This window comes from Carettochelys insculpta, chromosome 3 (genome assembly GCF_033958435.1).
Source record: "Carettochelys insculpta isolate YL-2023 chromosome 3, ASM3395843v1, whole genome shotgun sequence".
NCBI classification, from domain to species: domain Eukaryota; kingdom Metazoa; phylum Chordata; order Testudines; family Carettochelyidae; genus Carettochelys; species Carettochelys insculpta.
Window position 1 is genome coordinate 193,494,109 of NC_134139.1, and position 17,631 is coordinate 193,511,739.

General features: G+C 42.4%; 1 protein-coding gene across 1 annotated transcript in view; it reads left to right on the forward strand.

The window, feature by feature from the left end:
* Positions 1–17,631, forward strand: part of MFSD2B (MFSD2 lysolipid transporter B, sphingolipid) — a 62,755-nt gene that overhangs the window by 31,718 nt on the left and 13,406 nt on the right. Inside the window, exons 6-10 of the mRNA XM_074989148.1 lie at positions 3,898–4,076; positions 8,201–8,291; positions 8,389–8,510; positions 10,457–10,540; positions 17,018–17,098. Of these exons, the coding sequence (XP_074845249.1) occupies positions 3,898–4,076; positions 8,201–8,291; positions 8,389–8,510; positions 10,457–10,540; positions 17,018–17,098 (557 nt within the window). The remainder of the gene's footprint in view (positions 1–3,897; positions 4,077–8,200; positions 8,292–8,388; positions 8,511–10,456; positions 10,541–17,017; positions 17,099–17,631) is intronic.

The following is a 17,631-nucleotide window of genomic DNA, read 5'->3' on the forward strand; positions in this document are numbered from 1 at the left end:
CTCCATTGTGAAAATTTACCATTTATTCCAACCCTTTGTTTTCTGTCTTTTAACCAATTCCTGATCCATGAAAGGACCTTTCCTCCTATCCCATGACCACCTAATTTACATAAAAGCCTTTGGTGTGGGACCGTGTCAAAGGCTTTCTGGAAATCTAGGTATATTATGTCCACTGGGTGCCCCTTGTCCGCATGTTTATTAACCCCTTCAAAGAATTCTAATAGATTAGACAGACACGACTTCCCTCTGCAGAAACCATGCTGACTTTTGCCCAACAATTCGTGCTCTTCTACGTGCCTTGCAATTTTACTCTTTACTAGTGTTTCTACTAATTTACCTGGTACTGATGTTAAACTTATCGGTCTATAATTGCCAGGATCTCCTCTAGAGCCTTTTTTAAATATTGGTGTTATATTGGCCGTCTTCCAGTCATTTGGTACCAAAGTGGATTTAAAGGATAGGTTACAAACCACTGTTAATAACTCCGCAATTTCACATTTGAGTTCTTTCAGAACCCTTGGGTGAATGCCATCTGGTCCTGGAGACTTGTTACTATTCAGCTTATCAATTAATTCCAAAACCTCCTCTAATGTCACTTCAATCTGAGTGAGTTCCTCAGATTTGTCGCCTAAAAAGGCTGGCTCAGATTTAGGAACCTCTGTAACATCTTCAGCCGTGAAGACTGAAGCAAAGAAATCATTTAATCGCTCCGCAATGGCACTGTCTTCCTTGATCGCTCCTTTTATATCTTTATCATCCAAGGGCCCCACTGCTTTTTTAGCAGGCTTCCTGCTTCTAATGTATTTAAAAAACATTTTACTATTGTTTTTTGAATTTTTGGCTAGCTGTTCCTCAAACTCTTTTTTGGCTTTTCTTACTACATTATGACAGTTAATTTGGGAGTGTTTATGTTCCTTTCTATTTTCCTCACTAGGATTTGACTTCCACTTTTTAAAAGCTGCCCTTTTCTCTCTCACTGCCTTTTTAACATGGCTGTTTAGCCATGGTGGTTCTTTGTTAGGTCTCTTACTGTGTTTTTTTATTTGGGGTATACATTTAAGTTGGGCCTCTAGTATGGTGTCTTTAAACAGTTTCCATGCAGCTTCCAGGGATTTTAGTTTAATTACTCTACCTTTTAGTTTCTGTTTAACTAGCTTCCTCATTTTAGTGTAATTCCCCTTTTTGAAATTAAATGCCAGAGTGTTTGACCGCTGCGGTGTTCTTCCCAACACAGGAATATTAAAAGTTATTATATTGTGGTCACTATTTCCAAGCGGTCCAGTAACAGTTACCTCTTGGACCAGATCCTGCGTTCCAGTCAAGACTAGATCGAGAATCGACTCTCCCCTTGTGGGTTCCTGTACTAGCTGCTCCAAGAAGCAGTCATTTAAGGCATCAAGAAATTTAATCTCTGAATCCCGTCCTGAGGTGACATGCACCCAATCAATATGGGGATAATTGAAATCTCCTATTATTACTGTGTTTTTTATTTTGATAGCCTCTCTAATCTCCCTCATCATTTCAGCATCACTATCACTGTCCTGGTTAGGTGGTCGGTAATATATTCCTAATGCCATATTCATATTAGAGGAATGAATTGTTATCCATAATGATTCTATGGAACATTTTGATTCCTTTAGGATTTTTACTTCATTTGATTCTATATTATCCTTCACATATAGTACCACTCCGCCACCCGCACGACCTGTTCTGTCTTTCCGATATAATTTATATCCCGGTATGATAGGTATGATAGTCTTCCACTTGCGCTGCCTCAGGCGCATCCTTGAAATATCATGGAAGGGCAGAGGGACCAACACAGCTATCCTTGAGCAAGCTGGAATCCCAACCATGCACACCCTCCTCAGGCAGCGTTGGCTCCGCTGGCTTGGCCATGTCCACAGGATGAATGATGGAAGGATTCCAAAAGACATCCTGTATGGTGAGCTAGCCTCTGGCAAAAGACCTCCCGGACGCCCCCAGTTGCATTACAAAGATGTCTGCAAGAGAGACCTCAGAGAGGTAGACATCGAGCTGGACAACTGGGAAGAACTAGCAGACGACCGTAGCAGATGGAGGCAGGGGTTACACAAGGGCCTTCAGAAGGGCAAGATGAGGATCAGACAGCTAACAGAGGAGAAGCGAGCGCACAGAAAGCACAATAAGGACTTGCCAGACACCCACCACATCTGCAAGAGATGCAGCAAGGACTGTCACTCTCGTGTGGGCCTTCATAGTCACAGTAGACGCTGTAAATGAAGTTCTCAATTGAAACTATAAAGGGTGTGATCCATAGTCTATGCAGACTGAAGGATGCCTACTACTACTACTATTTGAAACCAAAATGTTCTTTAGAGACGTCAGGAAGTAGCTCTTTAAGTCATGCATGTTTGGAAACTGAATCCAGTTTGAAGAGCTCCAGCAATGAGACTCCTACATGTCATATACCTGTTCAGCACAGCACACTTCAAGTCAGTACTGGCTAAGCAACCCAGTTTAGGGGGAAAGAAGATGCTGTGGCTATACTGGTTATACATTACTTGGAGTCAGTGATAGTCCGTCAAGCACAGTTTAAGAAGTGATGAACTAAGCAACAAGGCATTATAAAATGTGAGAGCTGATTGACTCAGTCTCTCTGGAGGCCTTTTGTGTAGCTTTGAGATATAGTAGATTTATCATTCTCTAGCTCCTCAGAATAGTGCTGCTTTTAAGATACTTGTCTCTGTGGTGGAGATGACTCCTTCCACAAGATGGGAAAACAAGCTGGTTAATTCACATAAGGCATTTCCTACCAGAGAGAAACTGGGGAAAAAAGAGCATTTATGTGCCCTGGAGCTTTTGGATTGTTGGGGGAGTAATACTAGAAGCTGCTGTGAGTAACAACCCCAAAACAAAAAGAAAGGGATCTAATATTCATGTGCAGTTAGCGTAGTCGCTTGCATGCAGTTCCAAAAGTCTGGAGCACAGTCACAGGAGAGTCATTAGATAGCAAAGCTTAGCATATACATCATGTTCTGTGCAAACTTCAGCTAAGATTGACAGGGTGACTGTGAGGCAGGTAAATATCCATCCCATTTACAGTTAGAAATACTGGGTACAGAAAGGGAAGTGACTTACTAAAGTCAATATCAGACCTAGGATTAGAACACGGATCTTCTGGCACCATGTTCTGTGCTCAGAGAATGTCTGCCAGTATTTAAGCTATATTTCAGCCATAGTCCCTTAAAATATGTTAGTCCCAACCATAGACATGTGCCATAAGAATGGCCATGCTGGGCAAGATCGAAGGTCCATCTAGCCTGGTATCCTGTTTTTCCAACAGTGGCCAATGCCAGATGCCCCGGCGGGAGTGAACAGAACAGGTGATCATCAAGTGATCCCTCTCCTGTCATCCATTTCTAGCCTCTGACAAACAGAGGCTAGGGACACAATTCCTACCTTCCTGGCCAATAGCTGTTGATGGACCTGTTGGACATTGATGTAACTTGGTGGTATGTAAAACAATCTGACTCCTGAAAAGAGTACAGTAATCTGGAAAGGTTGAATGACACTTGTTTCAAGACCTCAGATTACTTTAAAACCATGTTTCTCAGCCAGTGGTATGCATACCATTACATGAAAGAGATCTGGGGATACTTCAGAAAAAAAAAAAACGGTTGATTAACACTGTTCTATAGTCATACAGCAGTGGTCTGAGAATGGGAGATGGAATTTCAGCTCCATCAAGGGATGCTGTCCAGTTGTAATGGATGTTCAGGTTTTGTTGGGGCCATATGTGACTATTCTCTGTGTAAAAGGAACATTGTTTGTGTCAGTTACTTCAAGAAACAGCCGGACTCAGTAACTGCGGGTGTAATAAGATCACCTTCTAACATAGGTTTCTGCTTTCTGTTGTAGGAATGACTATGGAAGTACTCGGAACGTTGATTGGAGCTGCGCTCCATGGACAGATTGTGGCAAGTGCCCATGCCTCTGATCGCTGCTCCACTAATCTCACAGTAAACGCTGCTGAGTCTTCCAGCTCTTTGAGCAATGTTTCCAACCTTGCTGAGCCCTTAGGCTTCCCGTCTCATGGAGTAAGGATGCTGAAATCCCTTGGGGAGGTATCAGAGGTGTTACAGCACACACTCCTGTGGGACATACGCAGGGCTGACATGCTGGAAGTTGGTGACGTCAGAACCAAGATGGGTGTTGCATTTTGAAAAAGCCCTGGTCTCTTTCTAATTGTTTCTTGGCACAGCAACCAAATTATGCGGAGGACCTTGGTGAACATGTTGAGACTTAGACAGTGAGAAGGTGTACGACCACCTTCTCTCTCCCCTGAAGACTAGCTTGGTGTCTAAAATAGATGCCTAATTAGCAAAATCAATCAGTCACAGCTTTTAGCCCCACTGGACAGAATACATTTTCAAAGCAGCAACTCTGGGGTTAACTTCATGGACCCCCTGCAGGAAAATTAATGGAGCCATGTGTCTCATTCAAATTACCTTGTTTTATTCATACATAAAACAAAAGTCACATAACGGTGGTCTCAGGAAGTTATTTGAAGAACTAGTGTTTAGACACAAAATATTTGCAAATATGCATCTGAAAGGAAGCATATGACCCTTAAACAGTTCAGGGTCAACGAGGCTTTTCCCTATCAAGAGAAGAGAGTCAAAGATGAGTCAGAACTAACCAATGTCTTCTGTCAAACATTTCCTAGCCATAAGTGTTCTCCTTGAAGTTTAAAGAATGGACATGTGAGAGTTTTATAAAAGAAATCAGTTTTGATTAGGATATTTCTAGAATTTTTTGGTGAGGGGTTAACAATGAAAGATTTTCTGTTTTGGATGAGGAAGGGAAAAGATGGCTCACTTTTATGACTTGCACTTAGGATGTGTTTTCCAAACTATAGACTAACTCCTTCTCCCAAATAAAGAATAGTCTTACATTCATGTGTACAACTATGGCTCTTTCTAAAACATAAATATCTTACAAAGGTTTTTTGAGACCAAGATCATGCCTGTACCAAATTTTTATCTTGTACATGGGGGATGTGGCCTGTTCTTCAAGAAGATGCTATTATTGGTTGATGGTTTTTGTTTTGTTTTTTTGTTTGTTTGTTTTGACCAAATGGTTCCTAGAGAGGGCTGCTGACAGAGGTGGGCAAAGGGGGCAGTTGCCCTGGGGCCCAGTGATTTAAAAGGGCCTGGGACTTTGGGGCCCTTACATTGCTGCTCGATCCCTATATGATATGCTCCAGGCAGAGCTAAGGGCTAACTGGGTGAGCATGTGTGGCATGGTTCAGTCAGTCCTTAAGAGGTGGCTACCCCTAACCCTGCCCACTCTCCTGAGGCCCCACCCCTTTTCTGGGCCCAGACCCAAGCCTCCTCCTCCATGTTGCCCAGGACCAAATGAAGTCTATCACCGCCCCTTTTCTTAGATTTGCAACCTACCATTTGAGGTGTATTTATAGACTTGGCAGAATTTTATTCTTACTTTTTGATGGTTTGGGTGGATAACATCAATGTTTATGTAAATCATTTTTTCTGCTTTTATCAGTTTAAACATTCACAGTTGCACTATTTATGGCTTTTTCATTGTTTTTTTCTATTTTAATTAATTTAAATTTTCATAATTTCAAGAAATTAGTGGGAGAGGGATTGCTGGGGGTCAGACAGTAATTTGATTTCTGTGGACTTTGAGATTCAAAAACTTAAAGTGCCGTAACTGTTAAAACACAAATTGTCAACATTCGATAGTGTCAAAATATGCAAGGTAAATATGCTTAAATCAAATTTACTGCTTTTCTCAAGCAACATTAGTGAGGTTTTGTTGCTATCTCACATGACTTTCTTATAAACAAAATATAGAAATATAGCCTAGACCAGGGTCAGCAAACCTTGGCATGGGAGCTGATTTTCATTGGCACACGATGCAGGAGTTCAGCCCTATCCCTCCTTCCCCATGCAGCTGGGAGCTTGCTCAAAGCCATGCTGCCTGTGGGTTAACAAAAAAGCACCCCCTAAACAGTAAAGTTCTGCATCTTAATTTATTTATTAATGAAGTTGTTATAAGTAGGACTGTTAGGCTACATCTACATGGCAGAGCTATTCCGAAATAAGATATTTCTAAATAGCTATTTTGAAATATTGTATTTCAAAATAACATCTCCACATACAAAATGCATTTTGAAGTAGCACCCATTTCTGGGTCCATCACACTATTTTGAAATAGTGCTATTGGAACCCATGATGGCTTATTTCAAAATAGCACTATTCCATGTCTTAACAGCAACTATTTTGAAATAGTTTGGAAAACATGGAATGAGGTTTACTGGAATCGGAATAATGCACTGGCTATTTCAATTTTATTTCAAAATAGTGTGTGTGTCGTTTGGACACTGTCAAAATTCTTTCGAAATAACTGTTGTTTTGAGATATCTTGGTGTATGGACACAACCTTAGCGACTTTAGAAAGTATCACTGGCACTCAGAGTGGAGGTCAAAAGGTCAAATTTTGGCACTCCACCTCAGAAAAGTTTCTGGACCCTGGCCTTCACAAACCTGCTGTGGGGTGGGTGCACAACTAATTGGCAACCCATCTGTAGAGAATAATCTGAAATGTGTTGTGCTTGTCTTTTGGTTGAGACAGCAGATTTCCTAGGAATTAGTTAATTCCTTAATTAGTTTGAACATTCAGTTTTAATTTAATTAAATAAATACGAGCTACCAAAAAAGTAAGAATATGAGCTTTATGTTCTCCAAGCATCAGTGTATAAAAGCAATTGTAAACAACCTAAAATTCAGCAAAGGTGAAATCGAGGTTGGAACACGACACACACAAATCATAATAAAAACAAGCAGTCCTGTAGCACTTTAAAGACTAACAAATTAATTTATTAGGTTATGTGTTTTCAAAAGTTTATTACCTAACAAATCAATTTGTTAATCTTTAAGGAGCTATGCAACCACTTATTTTTTGTGAAGCTACAAACTAACATGGCTGCTTCTCTGAGATAAATTATAATAGAGGTTGAATTTCTCTAATACTGAACACTCTTATCCAGCAAACTCATAATCCAGCAAGATTTTAGTTAGCTGGATGACCACCTGGTATGGCCAAGTTTCCTGTGGTCCCATAAAGTTTACTTACAGCCACCTGTCCTGGCTCTCAGTATTCTGTGCTGTTATTAGCTGTAATTTACCCCCAATGTCTTCTAAGAGCCCAGTAAGCAATGGAAGTGTTGGTAATGTGCTAGAAAACATTGACCTCCTGCGATCCAGCAAATTCTCTTGTCCAGTACCAGTTGGGTCTCAGGGGTGCTGAGAGAGATTCAACCTGTAATTGTATTAACTAATTTTACATCTGTATTAAGGCCTCTCCTGTAGAGTATGAAGACATATTGGTTGTAATATGCTGACCACAAAGCCTGTAGCTAGATTAGTCTCATTTGCAAAACCTCCAAGCCATCTGACACGTGCTGCCTGTATCTGACAGACTACTGAGGTATCCAAAATCATTAGTCACTTTTGACTTTGTCTTAGCCCAGGCCCAGAAACGGTGCTGTTAGAAATGTGATTTCAAGGTACATAGCAAAGGCAATTGTTACCCTACCATTGCCAGTGCTTGATGTGTGCTGGGGCAAACCCATGTTGCCTCTAGATCTGGCAAATTATAGCCCCAGCACTTCTGGGTTTGCTTCATCCATTAGGAATGTAATAAGCTCAGTTTGGACCCAGCACCTCTTTCATTACAAGTTAAGCGTTAACCAAAGTTGGCTTAATTGGAAGATGCAGATGCTCAGCAGCACTGGGATTGGGGTCTGCTAGTATTTCAGATAAATATTAGATGGTAAAAGCAAGGCTGGTTTTGTTTTTCCAAAAATATTGTCAAGGTCCACTCAGAATTAGGTCTAATTTGAGGGAGTCAGGGTTTCCCATAATGGTCATAGTTTCTGCTGAGCTCTGGCAAATATCACTCTGCCCTTTATAAAATCTTAGCTTCCTCTGGTCAAATAATCAGCAGGCTTATATTCTAACAAGAGACAATCCCCACTCTTTTGTATGTAAATCTTGTCTTACAGCGGCCAAAATCTATCTGGGGATCTATGACTTTGCTTTCCTCAGTGTAGTTGTCAGTTGAGGTATGTGGAGCCAGAGCAGTGCAATCAGGCTTTCACTGGCCTAATCTGTAATAGGGATCTTTTCTTTTAAAGAGAGATGTCTACATGATTGCAGCAGGAGTGATAGGAGGGGTGTATCTATTCGGCACAATCATCCTTTTCACTGGAGTAAAGGAGAGAGACGGTAAGTTAAATTCAGCTATGTCTGGATTTCAAAGTGATTCTTTTCCTCTTTAACTTTGGAAAACATGACAGTATTTTATGTATTCCACCCCTTGTAGATCCTTACGCCTTCAATTCAGACAAAGCAATTCCTTTCTTTAAGGGACTGAGACTCACAATGAAGCATGGCCCATACTTGAAGCTTACAGCTTCGTTCCTTCTCATCTCTACAGCCATTCAGGTAATGCCAGTCTTTGCGAGTCTGTGCATCAGACTTGTTCCATCGACAGCATGACAGAGTCCGCAGCAGCCGGAATGTATAAACCCCAAACTTGCAAGGAGAGCTATTGATTTGGTAGATTGTGTTTTCCCTCCTCCGAGTTAATATGGAGATCCTGTGTCACGCTAACGGGCATTGCAGTGCTGGAGATGATGTCTTTCAAATAAGAAATAAAATCTAAGTCCCTGACGTCTAGACTGTAGGCTTCCATCAGGAGACCGTAGGTCTCTCGATAGAATCTTGTCACATTGGGAGTGTTCTGCTGATGTCCCTGTCTTCCTTGTCCCATGAAGGAGAAGGGAGATGTCAGCAGAAGGGGGTTTTCCTGAAATTTGGTCCCATATGGATGGGTCGAAAGTCAGGAAAGCCTCTCCCGACAGAACTGTCGGCAAGAGATAGGCAAATATAGCGCGCAATTTGCATATCTTTTACCCACAGTTCTCAGCAGTCTCGATGCAGCCTAATTAAATATTCTGTGGCTTTTTACATTAAAAGGCCAGTTTGGCTCATTATATTCTTCTAATCTGAAATCCCCTAGAGTCAACCATCTAGAAAATGTTTTCTCTCTTCTCCCAAAGCTGTTCTGTAGTGTGTGCTGCATTAAACCAAAGCCCCATTCTTTTCCATATGCAACTGTGTTTTAATTGTGTCTGAAGTGATTCCTGTGGAGTGGTTTTGTGACCTACTTACAGCACCCAGGGAGGAGGAGGAGGTGCAGCCTTGGCCAATCTTGCATTCTCAGGTCTCAAAGACGTGGGGTCTGCTTTGGATTGGGGACAGATGTTGAACAAGTGGGGAGATAGTTCTGATGGATTTGATCCCAGTGTGGCATTTTTCCACATCTGAAATGAGTGCACAGCAGCCTGTGGCACAAGTAGCAGAAGGCACAGAGTAAGGCAGAGGAGTTCGAAATCTCCCCATGGACACTTGGCCTAATTGGTACATAAATAAAAAAGCTGTTGTTAATCTCTTGGCCCTCAAAGGAACAGTCATTCGTAAAGCTTCCATGTAAGAAACCTATTCTTCTTGAGGCCTTCTCCACCTTCCCAGAATAACCAGAGATGGCCTGGACCAGGTCTTCCATTCCAAGCCCTGTCCTTAACTCTCAAAATCCTGGCTGATAATTTTTTTGACTCACATATTTATGTAACAGACAGGTACTGGAACATCCAACCCAAACTCTGTCCAAATGGGTGGGGATTGCTGATCTTGAACCACGGCCCATGTACAGTATAAGCAACATCATCAAGCTGCTTCAAATCAGTTACTGCACGTCACAGGGTTGTTGTGATTAATTTCAGTTGAGGAGGAGAGTAAGTTGCTTAGGAGTCACAGCTTCTATTAAAAGAGTCATGGTGCTGGTGTCTAAAAGGCAGTCTGTGACAGGGGTGTGCAGCCTTTGTCAGAAAACTGCTTGTCTGTAATTATCTACAGCAAGGTTGCGACATTTGTGAGTGCAACATTCACAAATTTGATTATTTGCAAACGCTGCTTCCCTGGGGCTGGGAGTGCCAGCAGCCGCTGCTTCCCTGGGTCTCTGAGCCCCCTGTAATCATGAAAATCAACATTCGCAAGGGTTCTGAACACCAAACCCTCCCAAATGTTGCAACCCTACTGTAGTTACAGTAGCCAGTCTCCAAGTTTGCAAATGTACTCCTTTCCCCTTTGTATAAACTAGTCTTCCACAGTGCAGTCCACTAGTTTGCTACATTCAGGGCCTGATCCTTCTGTCACTTTACCCCAGCTTTGCCTTGACATTACTCCACTGTCTTAAGAGGAGTTACTCCTGAATTAAAGTGGCTTGGATTTTTTATTTTGTTTTATTTTATTTTAGTGGGGAGCAGAAGATGGAATAACATTCTTTTTGGTCTTTTGTTTTTGTGACTACTGTTGTCTTCATCTCACAGCTTGAGCAGAGCAATTTTGTCCTGTTTTGCACCCATGCAGCCAATCTTCACAATCATTTCCAGTATTTAGTGGTGACCATCTTGGTGAGTTGCTCTGAAAGATCTGAGGGATTTTTTTCATGGGGAGGAGGGAGAAGCAGGGGTGAATGTTGTTTCTTTGACAGAGGGTGTTGTCCAGTGGAACAGCTTGCACCTGACCCGCCCCGGTTAAATGACTACATATTGCTAAAACAACAAAGAAGTCCTGTGGCACCTTATAGACTAACATATTTGGGAGCATAAGCTTTCGTGGGCAAAGACTCGCTTCATCAGATGCATGAGATGAAGTGGCTCTTTACCCATGAAAGCTTATGCTCCCAAATATCTGTTAGTCTATAACGTGCTGCAGGACTTCATGTTCTTTTTGAAGATACAGACTAACAAGGCTACTTCTCTGATACGCATTGCTAGCACCTTCTGGCTGTTGAGGTGTCTATGCAATGAGTTACTACCCAGATCAAAGCAAGCCTCCAGCCAGATCTGGGCCACGGGTTGCAGGTTCCCCATTCCTGTGTTACCGTTTATTTCATGCACCTCCAGCCGGTGCAGCAAAAGCCAACTCCACCAGAACAAAGGTGCTTCAGTGGCTTCTGTTCAGGAAGTGCCCCTCCTGTGTACATGTAAAGTCACCTTGTGTCGCACATATCCTTGCAAGACACTTGTGTCTTGATGCAAGCCCCTTCAGCTGATCATAGAAGTGTAGGACTGGAAGGAACCTCACGAGATCATCTAGATCAGTCCCCTGCATGCAAATGAAGCCTATGTAATAACACATCCTTTGGGTCAGCATTCTTACAGCTAGTACAAGAGAAGTTTTTGCACCTTCTGCATCATGAGTGCTGCTTGTTTAGTGAGCCATACACAGGGTCCAGCACTTGCAGAAAGTTTACCTTCCTTCTGTAATCAGCATTCTTGAAAATATGTGCTCCCCTCTGTATCCCACTACCTATCCTCCTTCTCCTTTGCTTCAGATCATAATAATAACACTTGATTTATAGTACGAATGGATAGGAAAAGGTGGTCAGCAGTATTCCCTTAATATTTTCCATGCATGGGTCGAGTACATTTTATTATGTGCAGTGAGGCATGTGTGGATGTGCACCACCAGTAGAAACGCATGCTGGTGGCTGTAGGTTCTCTGCTAATCAGCTGAGCATTTTTTAAATCTCTCCGTGTATCCCTCCAATACCACATTCTACGAGCCACTGTCCTATGATCCTATTGAGTAGTATACAAAGAAATGACACCACCCGCTCAAGACCTTCCCTACAAAAACAGAAGAACAAATCTACATGGACACACCTCTAGAACCCCACGAGGTTTATTCTATATACTACCCAAGATCCATAAACCTGGGAATCCCAGATGCCCCATCATCTCGGGCATTGGCTCTTTCACTACAGGATTGTCTGGATATGTGGACTCTCTACTCAGACCCTGTGCCACCGGCACTGCCAGCTTTCTTTGCAATACCACTGACTTCCTTAGGAAACTACAATTCTTTGGTGACCTTCCTGAAAACACCATCCTGGCCACCATGGATGTAAAGCCCTTTACACCCCCATATGGAGATGGACTTCAAGCTATTAGGAACATTATTCCTCATTAGGCCAAGGCACAAATGGTAGTGGAGCTTTGTGACTTTGTCCTCACCCACGACTGTTTCAGATTTGAGGACAATTTATACCTTCAAAACAGTGGCAACTCTATGGGCACCTGCATGGCCCCACAGTATGCCAACATTTTTGTAGGTGACCTGGAACAATGCTTCCTCAGCTGTCATTCCCTAGCGCCCCTCCTCTGCTTGCCCTACATTGATAACATCTTCATCATCTGGACCCATGGGAAGGAGGCTCTTGAAGAGTGCCACCATGATTTCAACAGTTTCCATCCTACTATCAACCTCAACCTGAACCAGTCCATACAAGAGAGCCACTTCCTGGACACTACTGTTGAAATAAGTGATGGTCACGTAAACACTACCCTGTACCAGAAACCCACAGACCGCTCTGCTTGTCTCCATGTGTCCAGCTTCCATCCAGGGCACACCACACAATCCATGGTATACAGCCAAGCACTAAGGTACAGCCACATTTGCTCCAATCCCTCAGTCAGAAATAAACATTTACAAGACCTTTACCAAGCTTTCCTAAAAGTACAATACACACCTAAGGAAGTGAAGAAACAGATTGACAGAGCCAGGCGTGTACCAAGAAGCCACCTGCTACAAGACAGTCCTAACAAGGAAAATAACAGAACACCATTGGCCATCACATACAGCCCTCAGCTAAAACCTCTCCAGCACATCATCAGTGATCTACAACCCATCCTGGACAACAATCCCTCACTCTCACAGACCTTGGGAGACAGGCCAGTCCTCGCTTACAGACAGCCTGCCAACCTGAAACAAATTCTCACCAGCAGCTATACTCCACACGACAGTAACTCTAACTCAGTAACCAATCCCTGCAACAAACCTTGGTGCCAGCTCTTTTCACATATATATATACTAGCAATACCATCAGAGGCCCTGACCACATCAACCACACCATCAGGGGCTCATTCCCTTGCATGTCTACTAATATAATATATGCCATCATGTGCCAGCAATGCTGCTCTACCATATGTGTTGGCCAAACTGGTCAGTCTGGTGAGGAGGGCTTGAAACTAGGTTCGATGGGGGCAGGGGAGCAAAGCCCACAGGTAAGTGGAGAACATGGAAACCTGGGAGATGGGTCACAAATGGGAGGCAGTATGGGCAACAATGTCAGAGTAAAAAGAGGGTCAGGGCAAAACAGGGAGGCAAGATCAAATCAATATCTTAGATGCCTATATACAAATGCAAGAAATATGGGTAATAAGCAGGAAGAACTGGAAGTGCTAATAAATAAATACAAGTATGACATCGTTGGCATCACGGAAACTTGGTGGGGTAATACACATGATTGGAATGTTGGTATTGAAGGGTACAGCCTGCTTAGGAAGGATAGACAGGGAATAAAGTGGGGAGGTGTTGCCTTATATATTAAAAATATACACACTTGGACTGAGGTGGAGATGGATGTTGGAGGTGGATGTGTTGAGAGTCTCTGGGTTAGACTAAGAGGTGTAAAAAACAAGGGTGATGTCCTGCTAGGAGTCGACTCCAGGCCGCCTACCCAGGTGGAAGAGGTGGATGAGGCTTTTTTTAAACAACAAACAAAGTCATGCAGGGCCCCAGATTTGGTGGTGATGGGGGACTTCAACTATCCAGATATATGTTGGGAAACTAATACAGCAGGGCATAGACTATCCAGTAAGTTCTTGGATTGTATTGGAGACAATTTTTTATTCCAAAAGGTTGAAAAAGCTACTGGGGGAAGCTGTTCTAGATTTGATTTTAACAAATAGGGAGGAATTGGTAGAGAACTTGACAGTGGAAGGCAGCTTGGGTGAAAGTTATCATGAAATCATAGAGTTCACAATTCTAAGGAAGGGCAGAAGGGAAAACAGCAAAATAGAGATAATGGATTTCAGGAAGGCAGATTCTGGTAAACTCAGAGAGCTGGTAGGTAAGGTCCCATGGGAAGCAAAACTGAGGGGAAAAACAGCTGAGGACAGTTGGCAGCTTTTCAAGGGGACATTATTAAGGGCCCAAAAGCAAGCTATCCCACTGCGTAGCAAAGATAGAAAATATGGCAAAAGACCACCTTGGCTTAACCAGGAGATCTTGCATGATCTCAAAATAAAAAAGCAATCGTATAAAAAATGGAAACAAGGACAAATTACAACGGATGAATATAGGCAAACAACACAAGAATGCAGGAGCAAGATTAGAAAGGCAAAGGCACAAAATGAGGTCAAACTAGCTACAGGCATAAAGGAAAACAAGAAGGCTTTTTATAAATATATTAGAAAGAAGAGGAAGACCAGGGACATGGTAGGGCCATTGCTCAGTGAGGAGGGAGAAACAGTAACAGGGAACGTGGAAATGGCAGAGATGCTTAATGATTTCTTTGTTTCGGTCTTCACTGAGAAGTCTGATGCAGGAATGCCCAACATAGTGAATGCTAGTGGGAAAGGGGTAGGGTTAGAAGCTGAAATAAAAAAAGAAAACAAGTTAAAAATCACATAGGAAAATTAGATGTCTGCAAGTCACCAGGGCCTGACGAAATGCATCCTAGAATACTCAAGGAGCTGATAGAGGAGGTATGTGAGCCTTTATCTATCATCTCTGGAAAATCATGGGAGACAGGAGAGATTCCAGAAGTCTGGAAAAGGGCAAATGTAGTGTCCATCTATAAAAGGAGGAATAAGAATAACCCGGGAAACTACAGGCCAGTGAGCTTAATTTCTGTGCCAGGAAAGATAATGGAGCAGGTAATTAAAGAAATCATCTGCAAGCACTTGGAAGGTGGTAAGGTGATAGGGAACAGCCAGCATGGATTTGTAAAGAACAAATCATGTCAAACTAATCTAATAGCTTTCTTTGATAGGATAACGAGCCTTCTGGATGGGGAGGAGGGTAGATGTGGTATACCTAGACTTTAGTAAAGCATTTGATATGGTCTCACATGATATTCTTATAAAAAAAACTAGGCAAATACAATTTAGATGAGGCTACTGTAAGGTGGGTGCATAACTGGCTGGATAACCGTACCCAGAGAGTGGTTGTTAATGGTTCTCAATCCTGCTGGAAAAGTATAACAAGTGGGGTTCCGCAGCGGTCAGTGTTAGGACCGTTTCTGTTCAATATCTTCATCAATGATTTAGATATTGGCATAGAAAGTACGCTTATTAAATTTGCAGATGATACCAAGCTGGGAGGGGTTGCAACTGCTTTGGAGGATAGGGTCATAATTCAAAATGATCTGGATAAATTGGAGAAATGGTCTGAGGTAAACAGGATGAAGTTTAATAAGGACAAATGCAAAGTGCTCCACTTGGGAAGGAATAATCAGTTTCACACATACAGAGTGGGGAGAGACTGTCTAGGAATGACTACAGCAGAAAGGGATCTAGGGGTTATAGTGGACCACAAGCTAAATATGAGTCAACAGTATGATGCTGTTGCAAAAAAAAGCAAACATGATTCTGGGATGCATTAACAGGTGTGTTGTGAACAAGACACGAGAAGTCATTCTTCCGCTCTACTGTGCACTGATTAGGCCTCAGCTGGAGTATTGTGTCCAGTTCTGGGCATCACAGTTCAAGAAAGATGCGGAGAAATTAGGGAGGGTCCAGAAAAGAGCAACAAGAATGATTAAAAGTCTAGAGAATGTGACCTATGAAGAAAGGCTGAAAGAATTGGTTTTGTTTAGTTTGGAAAAGGGAAGATTGAGAGGAGACATGATAGCGGTTTTCAGGTATCTAAAAGGGTGTCTTAAGGAGGAGGGAGAAAACTTGTTCTTCTTGGCCTCTGAGGACAGAAAAAGAGGCAATGGACTTAAACTGCAGCCAGGGAGGTCTAGGTTGGACATTAGGAAAAAGTTCCTAACTGTCAGGGTAGTCAAACAGTGGAATAAATTGCCAAGGGAGGTTGTGGAATCTCCATCTCTGGAGATATTTAAGAACAGGTTAGATAGATGTCTATCAGGGATGGTTTAGACAGTACTTGGTCCTGCCATTGGGGCAGTGGGGTGGACTCAAAGGCCTCTCGAGGTCCCTTCCAGTCCTAGTATTCTATAATTCTGCGATTCTAATGTAAAGGAATAAATGGACACAAATCAGATATCAGGAATGGTAACATAGAAAAATCTGTAGGAGAACACTTCAGTCTCTCTAGACACTCAGTAACAGATGTTAAAGTAGCCATTCTTCAACAAAAAGCCTTCATAAACAGACTCCAAAGAGAAACTGCAGAGCTACAATTCATTCTCAAATATGACACCATGAACCAAGGATTGTACAGAGACTGGGAGTGTCTGGCCAATTACAAAATCTCCTCTCTTCATGTTCATACCTCCATGTTATCTACTGATAATGGGCCAGGTCCTCCCTGACTGAATTGACCTTGTTTCTCCTCTGTTGATGTTCACACCTCCACATTAGTTGCTGATAATGGGCCACATCCTCCATGACTGAATTTACCTTGTCAACTCTGGCCCTCTTCTTGACTGGGGCTCCTTCCTTTTCATGAGCCTATAAATTTGAACCCTGCTCTGGAATCCCCACTCATGCATCTGACAAAGTGGGTCTTTGCCCACAAACACTTATGCTCCAAAATATCTGTTAGTCTATAAGGTGCTGCAGGACTCTTATGGTTTTTGAAGATACAGACTAACTCAACTACTCCTCTGTTATTTGGTGTTCAGTGTATCTGTATGGGGCAATTCTGCTGTGAAATGAGAAGGACTAGATGATTTTTCCTTTTCCATCTGTAATTTCTGTGATACTTAGTTGTTATTGGTGGAGAGAGCAGGAAACCCTGAGTTCTTCCTCAGTCCAATCCTTCCCATAGAACTGTGTAGGCTGTCACTGCAGCCTCTGGAGATGATCCTAGACCTAGTCAGTACTGTGCAAATATTTTTCCATCATTGATAGGTATCAGCAGCGGTGAGCATTCCATTCTGGCAGTGGTTTCTACAGCAGTTTGGCAAGAAGAGTGCAGCCTGTGGGATTTCTGTAAGTAAACCATTATGAAAATCTGGGATGTGGGGCATTTTACATATGAGTAGCAGCTGCTTCAGGAACCATTCCAAACTTTCGTAATAGAAACTGGCAACTGGCACCAGCTGAAGTTTACCTGATTTCTGAATTAATTTAAAACTTTTATTTGTATGACTTCAAGCAAACTCTTAAGTTTTTCAGACAAATCTCTGAGAGATGGGTTAGTAAGCAAAGACAAGAAGAACACTTGCCCCAGAGTCTAAACAGCTTCCACTGTGTGCCTGTCTCACAGTGATAAACCTGAACAGAAAGTTTCAGATTCAGTTCTGATCGATCGTCTGTTCAAGGTCTATGCTATCTGAGATTTGGATCCAGCTCTAGCTTAGCTCTGAACTGGGGGTGAAAATACAGCATGAACTCCTGGGGACCAAAATGATGACCTTCCTACAACTTTGCTGTCCCCACTTCCTGCAAGCATCCACAAAGTAAAAGAAATAAATGAGCTGTTAGCGTCTTAGCAATCCCAGAGGAAAGAAGCCTAATTTAGC